The sequence below is a fragment of the Musa acuminata genome, chromosome BXJ1-6 (assembly GCF_036884655.1).
Source record: "Musa acuminata AAA Group cultivar baxijiao chromosome BXJ1-6, Cavendish_Baxijiao_AAA, whole genome shotgun sequence".
NCBI classification, from domain to species: domain Eukaryota; kingdom Viridiplantae; phylum Streptophyta; class Magnoliopsida; order Zingiberales; family Musaceae; genus Musa; species Musa acuminata.
The window spans coordinates 11,364,664-11,382,544 of record NC_088332.1 but is presented as its reverse complement, the minus strand read 5'-3'; the positions used below and the strand labels follow the sequence as shown (position 1 = coordinate 11,382,544).

Here is a 17,881-nt window from a genome sequence, read left to right as displayed (position 1 = left end):
GAATTGAAATTATTCATATATTTTTATTAATAAAAATAGAAAAAAATTATTACAGGCAGACATGAATTGCTTGCTTGCGTAATAATACACAAATCTAATTCAGATGTCTCCATAGAAAATATTTATGTTGACTCGACCCGCTCGTCGCGAATTTGTGGAGCCCAAACCGGGGGGCGTCCCGGTCCGACGACGTGAGTGTAAAATTACAAGATCACCCACTTCACTCGGCTCCGTCATCATAACGCGGACGGGTCGATCGAGTCGCCACCACGCAGCGTCGTTCGTCCGCCACATAGTTACCACCATCGCGGTGCATCCCTACGGCGCAGGTGAGCGAGTCCTCTGGTGCGGACGGGCCCGGCGCCATCATGTCTGCTCCAGCCACGGAAGGGGCCGCCGCGACGGCCCTCCGCTCGGTGCTCGCCCGGGCCCAGCAGGCGGCGGAGCGATGCGGTCGGTCGCCGGAGCAGGTTCGAGTGGTGGCGGTCAGCAAGACGAAGCCCGTATCCCTCATCCGCCAGGTCTACGACGTCGGCCACCGCTGCTTCGGTGAGAATTACGTCCAGGAGATCGTCGAGAAGGCTCCTCAGGTTCCCCAATTTCTTTATCCTTCCCCTTCTTTCTTCGCCTGAAAGACTTCAGATACATCTGCGACCTAGATTTAACAAGATGCATTCTATATCAAGTTTGATTCGGTGTTTGAATGTTTCAAGAAGCCTGCCTCGATCAGTGTAATATACGCTCTTTTGTTTATTGCTTCCCTGAATAAGATGATGCAAAATAACATCTTACCTGGGAAGAAGTCCACAACCCTAATCTTTCTGTTCTTGGAAATTGCTCCACTGTAGCTTTCGGAACTTTGTTTTAATCAATGAAATCGATGCGGCATAGGATGGTGACGACAATCGACCAGGAAGTATCAATTTGAAGTTCAAATCTTGGACAATCCATGAAGACTAAAGTTAGGTAGTTCCATATCTGTAGAAGGATAGGAATGTGAACTTTGATGGATCAATGAGTTTTAGTTACTTTATGCTTGTTCAGTTGAATGCTTGAAATATTTGGAAGCATGGAGAGAATTGAAATTGCAGATCACAATAGTCTGTCGAGGAAGTTTCTAACAATATATATATTTATTTTTATTCTGTTCAGGGAGTAGTTGGGGTTATCAGATGTGCAGAAGTTTCCAGCAATATATAGTTATTTTTATTCTGCTGAAGGTATTAACTAGCTTAGCTGGTAAAGACTTTGACTGTTCATTGCAAGGTCCTAGGTTTGAATCCCGCATTCTTCACTTACTCTTTGCCAAAAAAAAAAAATAATAATAATCTTAGACTGGAAGGTTTTTACAATAAAAACAAAGCTTCCAATGAAGCAATCAAGATTAAAGTGCTAGAATTTTGAGCATGATGAGTGCGGGTGCTTCTTCCATTGACTAATTAATATCTTTGGTTCAAGCTAAGAACAATTTTGACTTGCAATCTATGTATACTCTATATTTCTGATATATGAGACAGATACATACAAAATAGTATACATCGTAATGGCAGATTCTGGGATTGTTGTCCCATGTTGACAATAGTTTTAGCAATACCATTCCTTGACTATGGGATTTAGTCAATGAGATACTTGTTTAAATGCTTTCTAGTAGTGTTTTAGTAGCCAAAATTGTCACAGAATATTGAACCGTTTCTTGTACTTGAATTAAAAAAACTTGGGGCCTCAACTGTCATTTGTAAAAATTCTCTGCTAAAATCATTTTTATATGTAAAATTTTACCCTTTTTTTTTTTGGGCCTTTTTCAGCTTCCTTCGGACATTGAGTGGCATTTCATTGGTAACTTGCAAAGCAACAAAGTGAAATCCCTTCTTGGTATTCTTCTAATGACTATCAAGTTTGTCTTAAGTTGATTTGTTCCTTTATATGACCCTAGCAACTTATTCATCTTGACATAAAAAGTAACTCTTTAAAATTCTTGCAGGTATAGGAGATGGTCTATTGTTGAGACTTTTATTGATATTACAGATCTTTTTTTTCTTGCTCGTTGCTTTTGTTTGTTTTGCATAACACCAGTTCAATAATATGTTCAATGATGAGTACTATAAACTTTAAATTACCATTTAATGGAAGTAAAGTTCATAATGTACCATTTGGAATGTCTGGATTAACTTTTGTGCATCCCACTGAAAAATTCTTCTGTTTCTCAACATTGATAGTTCTCCATGAAAGAAAATGTAATTAGGCTATCCATGCATATCAAGAAACTGCCAAGACAGTTGATCTTGATCCAACTCTCAAAAAAGTAAGTTGGAATTGCATATCTATGTCCCATCTGATATGCAATTTTGTAGGACTGTAAAATGGTCTAGTGACATAATTTTACTGTTGTCTTAATTTTTTAGTGTCTTTTTATATTGTTTAGAATGTAAGCCTCTGTTGTTCATAATGCAGCTGGTGTTCCAAATCTTGATATGGTTGAGAGCGTAGATGATGAAAAGGTAAACTCAATTGCATGAGTAGTTCATTTAAATTCAAATTCATTGTCTTTTTACCCTTTGTTTTGCATAATGCATATGCAACTAAAGTAAGAAGCATGATATTTTCCAAAGAAAAAGTCCAAGATTTCCATGTTTGGATTACCATGTTTCTATTAAGTGCCAAAGACAGACACAAGGTGGGATTTTTACAGGTTTAAGAGACATTTAAAAACATCAACAAAAAGCATGCCATAATGTCCCAAGTATTTGGAGTTGACTGTGTGGATCTTTTCCACCATAAGGTGATATCTCTAGTTAAATCAAGAATCTTCAACTCTCTTTTTGTTATTTGTACTAAAATTTCTTAGATATTCCTCTATCTCTTTTCACACACTAAATCTTATCGATTCACGTCAACCGACCACAACATCTACATATCACAGTTCAATCGAACTCAAAGTACAAGCCGCAAAGAAAAAAGAGTATCACAGAAACCGTGCAGGTTCATACAAGTGTGGTTCCCTTAAAGGAGTAATATTTCTGATCCCCATCTTGTTTAATGTCTTTATCTGCTAGTTCATAAAGGATCGAATAAAATGGCAATTATTAGCAAAGTCTGCCATTTTGCTCCACGGTGCTCTGTATTAATGTTTCTGCTATTTAATCATTTAAACCACCATACTTTGTTTTGTAAAGAAAAGAAAGAGAAGAGTTAGCATTATATCTGCAGCTCTATCATCTCTAGCTATAAGTAACAATATCTATCTTTTTTTGTAATCTACAGATTGCTAATCATCTTGATCGTATGGTTGCTAGCTTGGGAAGGAAGCCTCTGAAGGTCTTGGTGCAAGTGAATACTAGTGGAGAAGAATGTCAGTAGTAAAATAAGTTACTTGCATGATAACATTGCCACATCATTCATTTCTTTGAAAATAAGCATTTATCATGGCATTTATGCTATAAGTTGCTTTCTGACTATATTGTCTTTTATGATACTCTTTTTGTTTGTAATATACACTCTCTTTTTGTTTGTAATATATACTTAAATTTGTTGAATCTCGTATTTTGATGATGAAACTACTTGATATATGTTTATGATTTAATCTGCGTTTTGAGTGACGCAGGATGCCTCGATCAGGATGAGACAATTAAAGCAGGAAAATCATGTTGTGCCGGAGGAACATGTCAAAAGATTGGACGTCGGGCCGGTGGATCGGTCGACGTATCGACAGAAGGCTTCGGGCCGTGGACTCGGGCATCGGGCCAAGAAGAGCGGGTATTGTGCCAAGGATATCGGAGTTGCGGAGTCAACAGGCCGATTGGGCAATAGGCTGCAGGAAAGGACGATGCGCCGAAGAATCGGACGAAACGTCGAGGGACCAATGACATGCCGGACAACTTGGTTAATTGCTTAGGATTAATTGTCTCGATCGAAGTTTTGTTTTAATTGTGCAGGATTAACTATGATAACGATGAAGACATAAAGCGAAACAAAGTGTCAGAGTCAAGCGCGAAGGATTTGTTGCGAGTTCGAGAGTTCGACGGAAGTCTGAAGGTTCGTTGGGAGTTCGCGCAGCTCGCCAAGAAAGATCGGAGCTTGCCGAAGAAGCTCGTTGGAACTCGCTAAGAACAAATCGTGAAGTCTAGGAGCTTGCCGGGGAGTCCGCAGAATGATTTCCGAGAGTTCATCGGAAGACCGCCGGAAGTTTGCCGGAAGCTCGCCAGAAGAAGTCTTGACTTGCGGACTTTGTAATGGCTTAGAAAATGTCTTTAAAATCATAGTTAGCACGTTAATTAGGGTTAGGATTAGGTGTTAATCCTATAACCCAAGTAGGGGCCAATTAGGCCCAAGTTCGGACTGGTTTGGGCCAAGTTTGGAGCCAAACCAAGTGAGCTGAAATAGTGAAAGAGGTGGCACCGCCCCAGCCAAGAGGTGGCACCGCTTGGGCTAAGTCTCCCAGCGAGACTGGGCGGTGCAACCGCCCCAGCCAGGAGGTGGCACCGCCTGAGCTCAGTCTTCGAGCAAGACTGGGCGGTGCAACCTCCCTGACAGAGAGGTGGCACCGCCTGAGCTCGGTCTTCGAGCTCTGGCAGAGAGGTGCAACCGCCTCAGTCAAGAGGTGGCACCGCCTGGGGCTCAGTCTCCGAGCCAGACTCAGGCGGTGCAACCGCCCCTGACAGAGAGGTGCAACCGCCTGGGCTCAGTCTTCGAGCTCTGCCAGGCGGTGCAACCTCTCCAGTCAAGAGGTGCAACCGCCTGATCCCGGAATTCCGGGATTTGATCGTTTTGAGCTCCAAATTTGAATTGGGTTGGGGCCTATAAATACCCCACCCATTCGGCACTGAAAAGATACAGACCTACACCGAAATCTTGATCTTTTCTGTGATTCTAAGAGCTCAAAAGTGTTGTAAAGCCTTTAAGTCTCCTCCTTCTGTTCTTCAAGTTTTGAGTTGTAAAGTGAGGAGAGAAAGGTCTGTAAAGGTTGTCTCCTGAGCCTGTCAAAAGGAGAGAAACTGTAAAAGGGCAGTTGGCCTTCGCCTATTAAAGGAAGGCCTCTAGTTGACGTCGGTGACCTCGTCGGTGGAGGAAGCCAAAAGTGGAGTAGGTCAAGACTGACCGAACCACTCTAAATCTCTGGTTTGCGTTTATTTTGAGCACTTTATCATTACTGCAAACCTCCTTCATAACTACTGCTCTCTGCGCTTTTACGAACAAGTTCTAAGTGCTGTTCTTTCCGAATCTGCATTCAGACGTAAATCGGTGTTTTCGTACATTACAGTTTACATTTACGTTTTGATTCTGCAAAACTGTCTTCTGCGCCTTCACGAACAAGTTTCTAAGTGCTGATCTGTCCGAATCTGCTTTCAGACGTAAACCAGTGTTTTCGTACGATATTTACATTGCAGTTTACGTTTACGCCTTGATTCTGCAAAACTGTCTTCTGCGCTTTTACGAATGAGTTTCTAAGTTCAGATCCCTTTGAAACTGCGTCTAGACGTAAAATTACGTTTAGACGTAAAACTGCCCAAACTGCGTTTAGACGTTTTAGACGTAAACTGAGTTTAGACGTAAATCTGCGTTTAGACGTAAAACTACGTTTAGACGCAAACTACGTTTAAACGTAAAACTGCGTTTTAGACGTAAACTGAGTTTAGACGTAAATCTGCGTTTAGACGTAAATCTGCGTTTAGACGTAAAACTGCGTTTAGACGCAAACTGCATTTAAACGTAAATTGTGTTTAGACGCAAACTGCGTTTAGACGTAAACTGCGCTTAGACGCAAACTGGGTTTAGACGTAAACTGCGTTAAGAAGTAAAACTGCGCTTAATCTTAAGTAATCTTAAAATCGGCTTTTACATCGAAATCGTTTTTATCGAACGAACGCAGCTTTCATTTTTAATCGCTGAAAGATTTCCGCTGCACTAATTCACCCCCCCCCCCCCCCCTCTTAGTACTCTCGATCCTAACAAAATCATTGTCTTCAAATGTCTTAGACAGCACGGGCTCATATGACAACAAAATTGGCAATCAATTGCATTCAATATTGATATTATTGACAGGTCAACCAAATGACTACAAAGTACAAACCATTAAAATGATTTTCAATATTTAGAGTACCTACAAGCAAGATTCCAAATATCTAAATGCTTATTGCCAGTGCAATCTGATAGATAAGTAACCCAGTGAAATATTTATCTTGAACATAGGGCATTAGACATTTGTTTGATTATATGTAAATGTTTGAGAGATTGTCCAACAAGCTAAGGATATCCAACTTGGTTGCCATTTGCCAAACCTTGTTTAAAAATAATATCTGACAGCATGTAATGATGCTTGACAATTGAAAGAACTAAACTAGATGCTCTTTGCTCTTTCTTGGTGATATGGCAGATTACTGAAAGATTATGCAATATTTTGCAGCAAAATTTGGTGTTGATCCTTCATATTGTGTCCAACTGGTGAAGCATGTGAAACTTGGGTGCCCAAACCTCATTTTTGCTGGTCTAATGACAATTGGGATGCTGGACTACTCTTCCACTCCAGAAAACTTCGAGGTAATGTTTTTTCAAGTGATCATACTACAATTATTTTCCATGTTTTTGTTAACAGTTATATTTGTATGGGAGCAGACACTATCAAATTGTAGGACTGAGGTGTGTAAGGAGCTTGGGATACCAGAAGAGCAGTGTGAGCTGTCTATGGGAATGTCTGCCGACTTTGAGCAAGCTGTAAGTAATAGGGTTAGAGCCTATGGCAAATAAGAAGCAAGATTTGTTGTGTTGATTTGGTCATAGCAGAAATGTAGAATGGTAGATGATGCAAAAATATAAGAGCTAATTTATTGTCGTGATTATGACACTAGGGTTAGAATGGGCTTGGCTGAGGAAATTGAACCACAAGTTAAACTAGAGTCTTTTTAGATTTTTTCTTTCTTCTTTTTCCCATTACTTTGGATCATTTTGGTTTATGATTGTAGAAACTTAACAAATTTAGTTTTGTCTAGAAGTTCCTCTGGTTGAACTGAATTGACCTGTGCACATTACTAAATGTCAACTTACATCTGACTTTAAACCATTCTTGTGCTAGAATACTCCAGCATGACATAGTTTGTGTTTCTCTGCAGATTGAAATGGGGAGTACAAATGTTCGGATTGGATCGACGATATTTGGTGCAAGAGAGTACCTAAAGAAGGACAAAAGCCAGTGAGCATTCTCTTATACTTTCCTGACCTAAAATTCCATGCTTTCAACAGATTGTTAGATGGTTTTATTTATCAACTCTGAACATGAGAACATCAAGCACAAAACATGTTGTAAAAGAGACTATTAATTTCTTCTGTATTCGGTGTGACCTTCCTCTTTCCAGCAGAGCAAATCTTTAGTTCACTATGTAGCTATACAGGTAATCACCAGTAATTCTCAGCTACATAACCATGCTCTTGCTAGCTAAATCTGTTGCTTAATTGTGTGGTGCTTCAGTTTGTGAGTGTTTGGTGTTGAGCGAGCATTCTAACTTATCAAGAAAACTTGTGGCTTGCCATATGCATATGTTGTTGGTAAATAGTTTCGATAAAACTGGTTTTTTCTTGGTACCAATATATCTCTTTTTTAACTATTAGAATGTCGGGGGAATAATTTACCAGTAAAATTTCATGATCAGGAGTGCTGTCTTCGTGTTTGGCACCGAACAATGTGTGGCTACGAGGTACTTAGAATCAAGGTCCGCAATACTGTACCGTACCGGAGTTTCGACCTGGGCTCGGTACCGGTACGGTACGGTATATCGAGCGGTACACCCAGGTGTACCGCTCGGTATATTTAGGCGTGCTGAGTACTGTAGCACTGCTACAGTGCTACAGTGCTGCTACAGTGTCAGATCGGTAATAGACGGTCCGTGTACCGGAAGCCTGTCAGATCGGTACGTATCGCTCGTACCAGATGGTACGGTCCGGTACTGCAGACCATGCTTAGAATACTCATGATTTCTTGTTCGCACTCTTCCATATTACTAATATGTTTGGAATGCAGTTTTATCTTAGGATATGACATTTGCATCATAAATTCTCGCTACGTAATGCGGTAAATTTTTTCTTCTGATACCATTTTTTTGCATTGTTCTTATCAAATGCCACAATTTAGGACCTCTGCCTTTTTTTTTTTTTTTTTCAATCAAGTAACATCATAAAATGTTAAGAAAGAATATATTTCAAGTTTCTAAGTGATGAGGAAATAATCTTGTAGGAGGAATATATAAAAAGAAGTCTCGACAACGGGATTATTACTAAATATCATGAATTGTAACGGTGAGGACATATACAATTGACCAACTTGAAGTAGTAAATGGTTTCAACTAAATTGGTTTTTTTATTTTAAATTTTAATCATAGTATGGTTAAATATATCCTACCGTTTGCTCGCCACCCTCGTCTTACCCTTTTCTAATGTCATTGATAGTGATTCGTGCACCCTTGTCACCTAAGTCACCTTCGTGCAGCTTCTGCACATGGGTCTCTCACCCTCTTTCATTGACGATGGCCTATGCGATCATTCATTCTTTTCTCATAATTGTCTCTATCTCACTATCTTTGCAGCACACATGATCAATTGTCTTCGTTGTTGTCGCATTGCCCTTTGCTAGCTGCCTCCGTCATTACCTTAGCAAAAGGGGTTCAAGTAAGAGCAAGGGTGCACAAGTTGCCCCTTTACCCATCGTCTCTATCATTACTATCACTAACCTTAGAGGAGGTGTTGTAAGTGAAGAAGGAGAAGGCACGAGGGCGAAGATGATGAAAGTGAGGGCAACGATAATAGTAGAGGAACAAGGGAGAAGAGGCAAGGATTAACGTGTACTGATACAAGACGATGATAGGAGCAATATCATCATTTATCAAAAAAAATATTCTATAATTTTTTTTGAAAAAGGAGGTGTTACTTGAATTTTTTTTTAAAATAGGAACTTTTTATGCCAATTTGCCCTACTTATTATGCTTAAGATTTATTTATTTTTAATTCAGTTCACATTATCTATATATATATATATATATATATATATATATATATATATATATATATATATATATATATAGGGGAAACGAGATTTTTGCGCTCTTTCAAATTATTACAGAGGCGGCAGGCTTATCACCAAACGCCCTATTCCTCCTAATAGAGTGGCCGTCGCCTGCGGTGGTAGTAGAACCCAAATACGCCTCGATTTCTGTCTCGTCCATATTCGGAACCACCACCGCGATGACCTCCTCCTCTGCTCTCGTCCTCACCACTACTTTTCTGCTCCCTCTGAACCACCGCCCCACGTTTCTCGCTATTCCGTCCCATCTCAGCAGCAGCGATGGCCATGGAAGGAGCCGTGCCGGCCCCCAGGGAAAGTGGAAGTGCTGCTCCACCCCTAAGGACAAGTCGGCCTCTACGCAGCAGAGGCAGCGAAAGCCGCCGCGCCGTTCCTTCAGCGGGAAATCAGAGCCGGACGTTGACCCCATTGGCTTTCTCTCCAAGTTCGCCATCTCCCACCGCGGTTTTGCTCAGTTCCTTCGTGAGCGGTGCTCTGCGACCCTCATCTTTCCTTGTGCTTCCGCTGTGGGTTTACTCGTTACTCTTCTCACTCCGTTCTTGTTTCTTGACGCTGTCTCCAGGTACAAGGCCTTGAAGGACCGCAGATTTGAGTTATACTCTCGGTTTATAGATCTGAAGGAGTCAGCTTCGGGGTGAGTTTCTCAAGATCTGTTGATGTTTGGTACCCTTATATGAAAAAAGTTTCCTTCTTATCAAATTTGGCTTAACTTGGTTATGGCGGAGCTGTCACCTGATATGCCCACGTCTTGCTTGATAAAATAGGTATGAAATTTTGGGCATGCATAGGCATAGGCAGCATCGGGTGGACTACATGGAGTGGGCCCCAGGTATTATCACGTTGATTTAAGAGTCATTACAAGATTTTCTTGTTGCCAGAATACTTCAAATTTTACAGCTGAAACATTTGAACTCCTATTACGCTTGCAAGAGTTATGAACCTTGGAACAGTGTTCCATCGGCAGCTTCTGGTTCTTGTAAGAATTATAGAAATACAATGCCATGATCAAGATGCATCTAATCCTTGGCTGTATCATGCCATACTGACACGGACTTAGCTGGTTTTGCCTAAGTCGTGCGGCACCCTTGCGCGTCCGTCCGCAAAGGTCAGCCTCCCCGAAGCCTCCCATTGTCCCTTAGGACCAACAAAAGAGAGAACGGGTTAAAGAGAACGCCTCAAACGGGATCCACAAGCAAACATGTCCGAAAAACACTTCATAGACAAAGCAAATTACAAACAGACTTTACAAGCTCTGAACAGTGGCACAACAAAGGGTAAAATGGTCAATTACAGACCGAAAAGCTCTCGCACGTGTCTACATGACACAACCTTTATTTACAAGCCTAAAGAGGCCACCAACCCAACTAAAATGGGACTTATAAGCCTTCGGCTGCCCCTTTACATTCTGTACAAGGCATGAACATGCCAAACGACACGGACATACATAAGCATTACATCAAACACCTTGTTTAGAAGTTTGTCCGTGACATTCTCCCCCACTTATCCCTTCGACGTCCTCGTCGAAGCCTTTGTGAACACTGCAACTCTTCACCTTTGCTGAGTCTTCAATCTTCTGCTTTAGCTGCAATGCGCCTCCTGGCTCCCAGCTGCTCTCCGCTGCTGTTTCTAAGTAGTCGAACCTTTGATCCGCCATGCTGCTTCAACTCACCAATGACTCTTGACTCTGGTGTGGGGTTGGCTGAGTTGTGTTGATCATTGTTGATTCTTACGGATCCCCCAAATGAAGGAAAAAGACCATCCTTACTGCGCCAGTCTCTCAAAATTTCCACATGCTGCTTGAACTGGGTGGATGCTTGTTGGAGCTTTAACGAGCATCGCCTCGCAAACTTCTGAAGTTTTGGGTCCTTCCTCCACAAAATCTGCTCATTGACTCTTCTTTCAGTTAGTTGTCACATCCAAGTAGGTTCGCATCACTTCCGCTTTCGATTGGCATTTCGTTGGGAAATGAGGCGGACAATCTACTCTCAGTAGCACTGATCACCGTTGGTAAGGATTTGACAACTATTGTCTTCCATTATCTTCGAAGGGTCTTTTGAACTTGTGCAGAGCTCCTCTGCTAGATAGATAAGAGAACTGGGGTACTCGGTTTCGCCCATTCTCTTAAGAGTTGAGAAGGCAAAGGTTACTTGACTTCGCCCGCCTCCTCGAGGTTGTACTTCATGCATCGAGCTGGTTACTGGTCTTCGCCTGCTCTTTGCTCACACTTCTGAAGCACTTGAAGTGTTTGCACTCCTTGCGTTGAGTTAGCTACTGTGATTCACCTTCTCAATGCCATTGAACTTCTGGAATGCAGGAAGTTTTCACCCCAACTTGGAGTAATTCTCTGATAGATGAGGTCGCCTCTGGGATTGTACCGTCTTCTCCATCAACCCTGCCGCCTACTACACTGAGTAGCAAAGGTACAGCACCGCGTACTGCTTGCTTCGTTCCTTGGTCGTGCACTCTTGCATGACCCGAAGTCCTTCACTTACGGCTATCTTGATGAGAAACTTGTTGACACCGGTCTTACGAAGTTTCTTGGCCTCTGCCCTTCAGCCTTGTCTCGGTACTTGGAGATTGCCTCTGCATGCTCCACCTCCTCAGCCCCTTTCACGACCAAGCACTCTCCCTCCGTGAGAGCAAGGGATCAATGACTTTCACGAAAGTCCCGCCTCTGCGGTACCATGGCGCTGCCATGCCCATGGCGCTACTATCCGTCGCCTCGCCTCTGAATCCCTTTTTTTCACAATCAGTAGATATGTCTCTGTGATACTCCTCTGAGTCCACCTCCATTCTCACTGATTGCTTGATTTTGGGTAGCTAAGTCCCTCTGGACTTGTCGTCGCTTCCTCGCCCCTTTCGACCTCCTGCTTCAACACCTCTGTGTTCTCCAAGCAGTCTGTTTGTTCGATGGAAAGACAGACTGCAACTCCCATGCATGGCCTCTGCCATCACATTGTAGGGTTTGCACCGATTCTGTTCTCCTTAGCTTCCTTGGTAGCAACGTTCGCTTACTCGACCTTGTCCTCTGACTTGTCGGGCTCCCTTAAGCGAATATGAGCTCTGGAGCAGTCCAACTCTCCAGCTGCTTCGATCATACCTCTGCATGATCAAGTCCCTCTCATGGGACTCACTGGTACTTGCATTCGAACTTTTCCCTTGGTGGAACCCAGCCCCCATATGCTGATGACCAAGGTTTTCATCCGATGCAAAATTCGGTGCACGCCCGGAAGACCCGCCTGTGCGGTACCATGGCCTTCACTCCTTGAATCCATAGCCCTTCTTGCCGTCGTGTTGTTCACCAAAGCGGAGCTCCCAGTAGCTCCCGATCATACCTCCATATGATCTAGTCCCTCCCGGGACTGTGTCGTGTGTGTCGCATTGCCACGAACTATTCCACCACGATCCGCTGCACCATGTCGCCTCCTGGTGACATCTCCATTGCATTCTGATCCTTGTGGAATAAACTCGAATTGTGAACCCTCCATGTGTGGCCTCTGCCAATACATCGCAGGGTCTCCTCCACCTTCGATTTTGTTCGCTCCTTTGGCAATCGACCTTCATCCACCCACTCTTGGGTCACACCTAGATGAAGCACCGCTCTAGGACAGTCCGTCGCCTAGAAGCTCCCGAAGTCCACCGACTTCGCTGTAAATTGTGCACCATTGCCTGGATCCTGGGCCTCTGCCCCTACCAGCACAATCTCCGCTGCGCACCGCTTCCTTCATAGCAACTCGAATGGCAACACTATGGCATATTCTTCAAGAGTACCCGCCTCTGCATCCTCTTGCCCCGTGCTAAGGCCTTCTGAACTCAATTTCGCCTCCGCAAATTGAGTCGCCTTAGTTCCTCCATCAAATGCTCCTCCGAGATAAGGTGCATGTACCCCGAAGCTCCCTTCGTCTTTGGCACCATGCAAGATGAGTCTGCTCCGTCAGAATGAAGGACCCATGGAACAACATGATCTTACTCTTGCCTCTGCAAGAGTTCATGTCCTTGACCTCTGTCTAAGGAAAGCACTGTGCCTCTGCTCCATGTTCCAACTTCTATGCTGGCTCCCTTCAAGCGGCTTGAGTACTTCGCCAAGTTACCCCCAAGTTGCTCCGCTCCTCGTTTTTTTTTTTTTGCATTGAGTTGATGGTGGCCCTCACGCCCACCATTCCACGGGTCAGCCCTCCCTTGAGTCCGATCTCCATATCGACTCTAAGTGTGCCTTCATTTAAGTTGCTTCAGGTCGCTCCCCCACTTGATCTCGCAATGCATCCACCCATGCATTCTCTCGAGCGAGATCATGTGACAACTCCTCGTTGCTTGCTCGGTCCATTGAGCTTCGTGGAGTTGTTGTTTGTGAGGTACTCCTCCTCAACATGTGAAGTCCGTCTCACATGATTCTCCCTCTGGAGAGCCGAGACTTATCCCTCCTGGATAACTGTCCCGTTGGAGCAACATCTCTCTTCGTTTCGGAGACCACCATCCCCTTGGACTACTCCGATCTGCTGAACAAACTGTGCATTGTTCTGCCTCTTGCAAACGCACTTGCTAGATTGCGCCTCCACGTCAATACAGCTACCGCTGCACCCCTCCAGGCCTAGCAACATGCTGAACTCGTTGCACACTTCAGCCTCCTCCGGACGTATCCTTCGCATGCCGAAGAGAAAGTTTCAATGCTCCATGGCGCCGAGTCTCGGTCGCCTTGGGATGGCCACGAACAATCCATCGTCCGCATACAAGCCCATGCATGAGTACCGAATTCTTCGAGTTAGCAATTCCCCTCACCTCTGTGAGCTTTGCACAACTCTTTCGGTCGCTGAGCAACTCATTCCACTTTGCATGGTCTCGTCCTTTTGCCAAGCGCCTCGCTTGCCTTGAGCACCATCAAGTAAAGTTGTCAACGTTGAGCCGTAGCTCAAACTCAGCCATCCCAACCTTTGTGCGCTCCAGATTCTTCCAAGCTTGCCTGTTCTCGTGGTGCCTCTTGCGCGAAGGGTTGGTCATTCCTCTGAATGCCAATCTCAGATGCCCGCTCCTCTGAGCGACTCTTTTCCCTACATCTCCATGCCCGTTTTCCCTCAAACGGTCGCGCATGTGCTGACTGCCCTCAACGCAGCCCCGTTAGGTCCCCCACGTTTGCATGTCAAGTGTTTCTATGAGTGCTTGTCCCGCTCTGATACCATATGACACGGACTTAGCTGGTTTTGCCTAAGTCGTGCGGCACCCTTGCGCGTCCGTCCGCAAAGGTCAGCCTCCCCGAAGCCTCCCATTGTCCCTTAGGACCAACAAAAGAGAGAACGGGTTAAAGAGAACGCCTCAAACGGGATCCACAAGCAAACATGTCCGAAAAACACTTCATAGACAAAGCAAATTACAAACAGACTTTACAAGCTCTGAACAGTGGCACAACAAAGGGTAAAATGGTCCATTACAGACCGAAAAGCTCTCGCACGTGTCTACATGACACAACCTTTATTTACAAGCCTAAAGAGGCCACCAACCCAACTAAAATGGGACTTATAAGCCTTCGGTTGCCCCTTTACATTCTGTACAAGGCATGAACATGCCAAACGACACGGACATACATAAGCATTACATCAAACACCTTGTTTAGAAGTTTGTCCGTGACAATACGTTCATCATCACATATAAGGAAATAAAAAGAAAAGCAGCATTGACCCAAAAAAAAATCCTGTAGACAAGAAATGTTTTCTTTGTTTTAGCCTCTGTTCTAGTGCACACATTTTTGGTAAAAAGAGTTATGTTTACTTCTGTTTCTGGTCATTATTATGGAGTAACTTTCTTTTGGTATTTAATATTCTAATGATTCTTTCCTTGTTTATTTATAAGATGCAATATTTGATTATAGTTTTTATTTAATTCAATCGTCACTCATGTATTTGGCTGTCTTTATTTAAGGTTTTAAATTAAATACAAATGCATTGCCTTGAATCTATTTATATCATACTTCTTGCTGTTGGAATCTTATTCTTTATTTAAGACTTTTTTGTTGCACTTTTCCTTCATATTTAAGATCTTATATTTATAGTTGATGAAGCCTCATTCTTAGGATTACTTTAAATTTAATGGTTGCTCTAGATAGGAATCAAATTTATGAATTTGTGATGCTGTAAGTACACAGTCAGTTGAAATATTCTTATTTAGGTGCTCGATATTGTTCGCTTGTTGGTGACTTCAATGGATGGTCAGCAACAGAAAATAGTGCAAGAGATGGACACTTAGGGCATGATGATTTTGGTTATTGGTTTGTCATTCTTGAAGATAAGCTAAGAGATGGTGAAGAACCAGATGAATATTTCTTTCAAGAGTACAATTATATGGATGATTATGACAAAGGTGACGGTAATATTAATGTTGAAGAACTTCTTAGAAGAATAAATGATGAATATTGGGAACCTGGAGAGGTTTGGCCCCGTAAGTCACGTATGGAGATGGTTTCTAAGTTGTATGAACAGATGTTTGGCCCCAATAGTCCCCAGACTGATGAAGAACTAGGTGAAATACTTGATGCTGAAACACGTTACAAGCAATGGAAAGAAGTCTCAAAATTTGATCATGTCAACGACAGGCCTCGCTTTGATGTCATTGATGATGGGAAGGAGTTTGATATCTTCAGTGTTAAAGGTGATCCAGTATCAGCAGAGAAATTTAAATCTAAGAAACCTCCTCTTTCTTACTGGATAGAAATGCGAAAAGGATGTAAGGCATGGTTGAAAAAATACATGCCCGCTATTTCACATGGAAGTAGGTATAAAGTTTATTTTAATACTCCTGATGGAGCATTGGAAAGAGTTCCAGCTTGGGCTACATATGTTCTACCAGGTACACTCATATGCTTCTTAGTCTATCATAGAGTTACCCTTCTGTTTATTTCTGACCTTTTAGTTCACAGCAACTTCATTTTGTCCATCATGATACTTTCAAGTGTTCTAAACAATATTCTACCTTTACCTGATGTGTGAAACTTATATAATTTGCATTGATAGATGATCTTGTTACTTCGGCTAACCTACAATTGAGGGGGCTTTGATGGTTGCATACATCTGAAAATGTGTTCTGATATTCAAAAATACATGTTTAATTTGTTTTGAAACATTTAGCTTTTCAGAAACCAAAAGCCCCAGAGTAATTGTGTATTTCGGTGCTTATTTAGCTCTTAATACGTAAATAACATTTTCTATTACAGATACATCGCTCAGAAATTTCCTGGATTCTTTACATCATGGCTAACTTCTTTATCTGACATAAAGTTATTTTCCTAAAATGGAATTTCTCTAATTTGAGAGACTTTAGGTTTGCACTAAAAATCTATGTTTTATCTGTTGCTTGGGGATGAGGCAGCTCCTTGACTGTTGACATTCTCCTTATGAACTCTTTCCAAGAAAGAATTGCATGGTCATGTTTGGGGTCTGGGATCATGATTTGTAGGATGTCAAAAAGTAACTTTGTCCGTCTGTTGTCATCAAAAAGTTAGAACTGGATCTGAACTAAATGATTTATAGTATGTCACAAGAACTTTGTTTTGAACTCCAACCAAGAGAAAATTAGAAACTTTAATTTGCAGAAAAGCTAATCAGAGTTATGAAGCATCTTTTGCAGATCAGTTTGGAACTGGAAAAAAGGTATCTTGATGATGAGAATGTGAAAATTTCTGTAAATGAACTAATAGTACTAGAAACCCTATTACATCCAAGTTGGATACGGCCTTAGTTGGAAGTCAATGTGAAAAGAGGATATTCAAATAGACTTAGCAATTAGAGAATTTTGCGGTATTTGGATGTGTTATGATGATACTATTATCTTGGATAGTGGTGGATGTTCTAGAAGAGTTATCATCCAGTATTTATTGTGCATTATCCATCAACTGAAGTTTGTGCCATAATTCTCAAATGGCTGGTGACAGAGAGGTTACATACACTTGATGATTAGTTCTCTAGTTTTCCATAATGTTTTTCTAAACTCTATTTTGTAGTGGTAAACAATGGGATACCAGATTTTAACTGGATATGGTTGGATTAGCTTTGTTCTTACTGATGACTACCTCTCAGAAGCAGATGGAAAAGAAGCTTATGCAGTTTATTGGGAACCTCCTCCAGAGGATATGTACAAGTGGAAGTATAAGAGGCCCAAAACTCCAAAGTCTCTTCGTATATATGAGTGCCATGTTGGGATAAGTGGATCGGAACCAAAAATATCATCCTTTAATGAGTTTACTTCCAAGGTAAAAACCTAGTAAAGTAGTGTGCCTCATCGTGTATTTCATGTTTGCCTTTTCTTTCAGGTTCTTCCACATGTGAAAAATGCAGGATACAATGCTATCCAGTTATTTGGGGTTGTTGAGCATTGGGACTATTCTTCTGTTGGTTACAAAGTGAGTTGCTTATTCTCAAGTTGACCAAGTATTAAGTTTTGTGTTCTTCAGGTTCTTAATAGTTAATATTATGTTAAATTCTTTACAGAACAAGAACATTTCTGCTTTCTATTCATTATGCAGTAAAAATGAGCCATTTTAGTCATTTTGTTGGTTCTTTTATCTTAATGTGTTTGGTTGGGAAACCATTGCAGAAAACATGTCTAGTAGACTATGTTTACATTTGTTTTTAATCGTTACCTGTGTTGTTCTTTTGCTTCCCTTTCCTCCTTATGACCATTAGATGTGTCCTTTAAGATCAGAGACCACTTGATTTAGAATTAAGACTATGAATAGTGTTTCTTAAAAGTAAAAAAACAACTAATTTATGCTCTTCATTTTTAAAACAGAATAAAGAAGAAATTCAAATGGACCTTTATTTTATCAGTTGGAGA

General features: G+C 41.9%; 2 protein-coding genes across 6 annotated transcripts in view; both read left to right on the top strand.

Moving 5' to 3' along the window:
- Window positions 1–199: 199 nt before the first annotated feature.
- Window positions 200–7,366, top strand: LOC135676246 (uncharacterized). Of its 2 annotated transcripts, XM_065187201.1 has the most exons (7): window positions 220–590; window positions 1,806–1,872; window positions 2,452–2,498; window positions 3,262–3,349; window positions 6,401–6,534; window positions 6,610–6,708; window positions 7,104–7,366. In XM_065187201.1, exons 1-7 carry the CDS (start codon window positions 369–371, stop codon window positions 7,185–7,187), a joined length of 741 nt encoding a protein of 246 aa, XP_065043273.1. In that variant the 5' UTR covers window positions 220–368; the 3' UTR covers window positions 7,188–7,366. The 2 variants fall into 2 exon arrangements, with proteins under 2 accessions (XP_065043274.1, XP_065043273.1); XM_065187202.1 differs by lacking the exon at window positions 6,610–6,708 and having other exon boundaries at window positions 200–590.
- Window positions 7,367–9,084: 1,718 nt separating this feature from the next.
- The window catches only part of LOC103987735 (1,4-alpha-glucan-branching enzyme 3, chloroplastic/amyloplastic), a 28,258-nt gene continuing 19,461 nt past the window's right edge, over window positions 9,085–17,881 (top strand). For 2 of the 4 annotated variants that reach the window (XM_065187200.1, XM_009406121.3), the window contains exons 1-6: window positions 9,085–9,533; window positions 9,627–9,698; window positions 9,829–9,893; window positions 15,221–15,898; window positions 17,125–17,297; window positions 17,358–17,447. In XM_065187200.1, coding sequence (XP_065043272.1) covers window positions 9,226–9,533; window positions 9,627–9,698; window positions 9,829–9,893; window positions 15,221–15,898; window positions 17,125–17,297; window positions 17,358–17,447 — 1,386 coding nt within the window. In that variant the 5' untranslated portion in view covers window positions 9,085–9,225. The remainder of the gene's footprint in view (window positions 9,534–9,626; window positions 9,699–9,828; window positions 9,894–15,220; window positions 15,899–17,124; window positions 17,298–17,357; window positions 17,448–17,881) is intronic. The other 2 variants (XM_009406122.3, XM_018826846.2) reach the window with 2 other exon arrangements.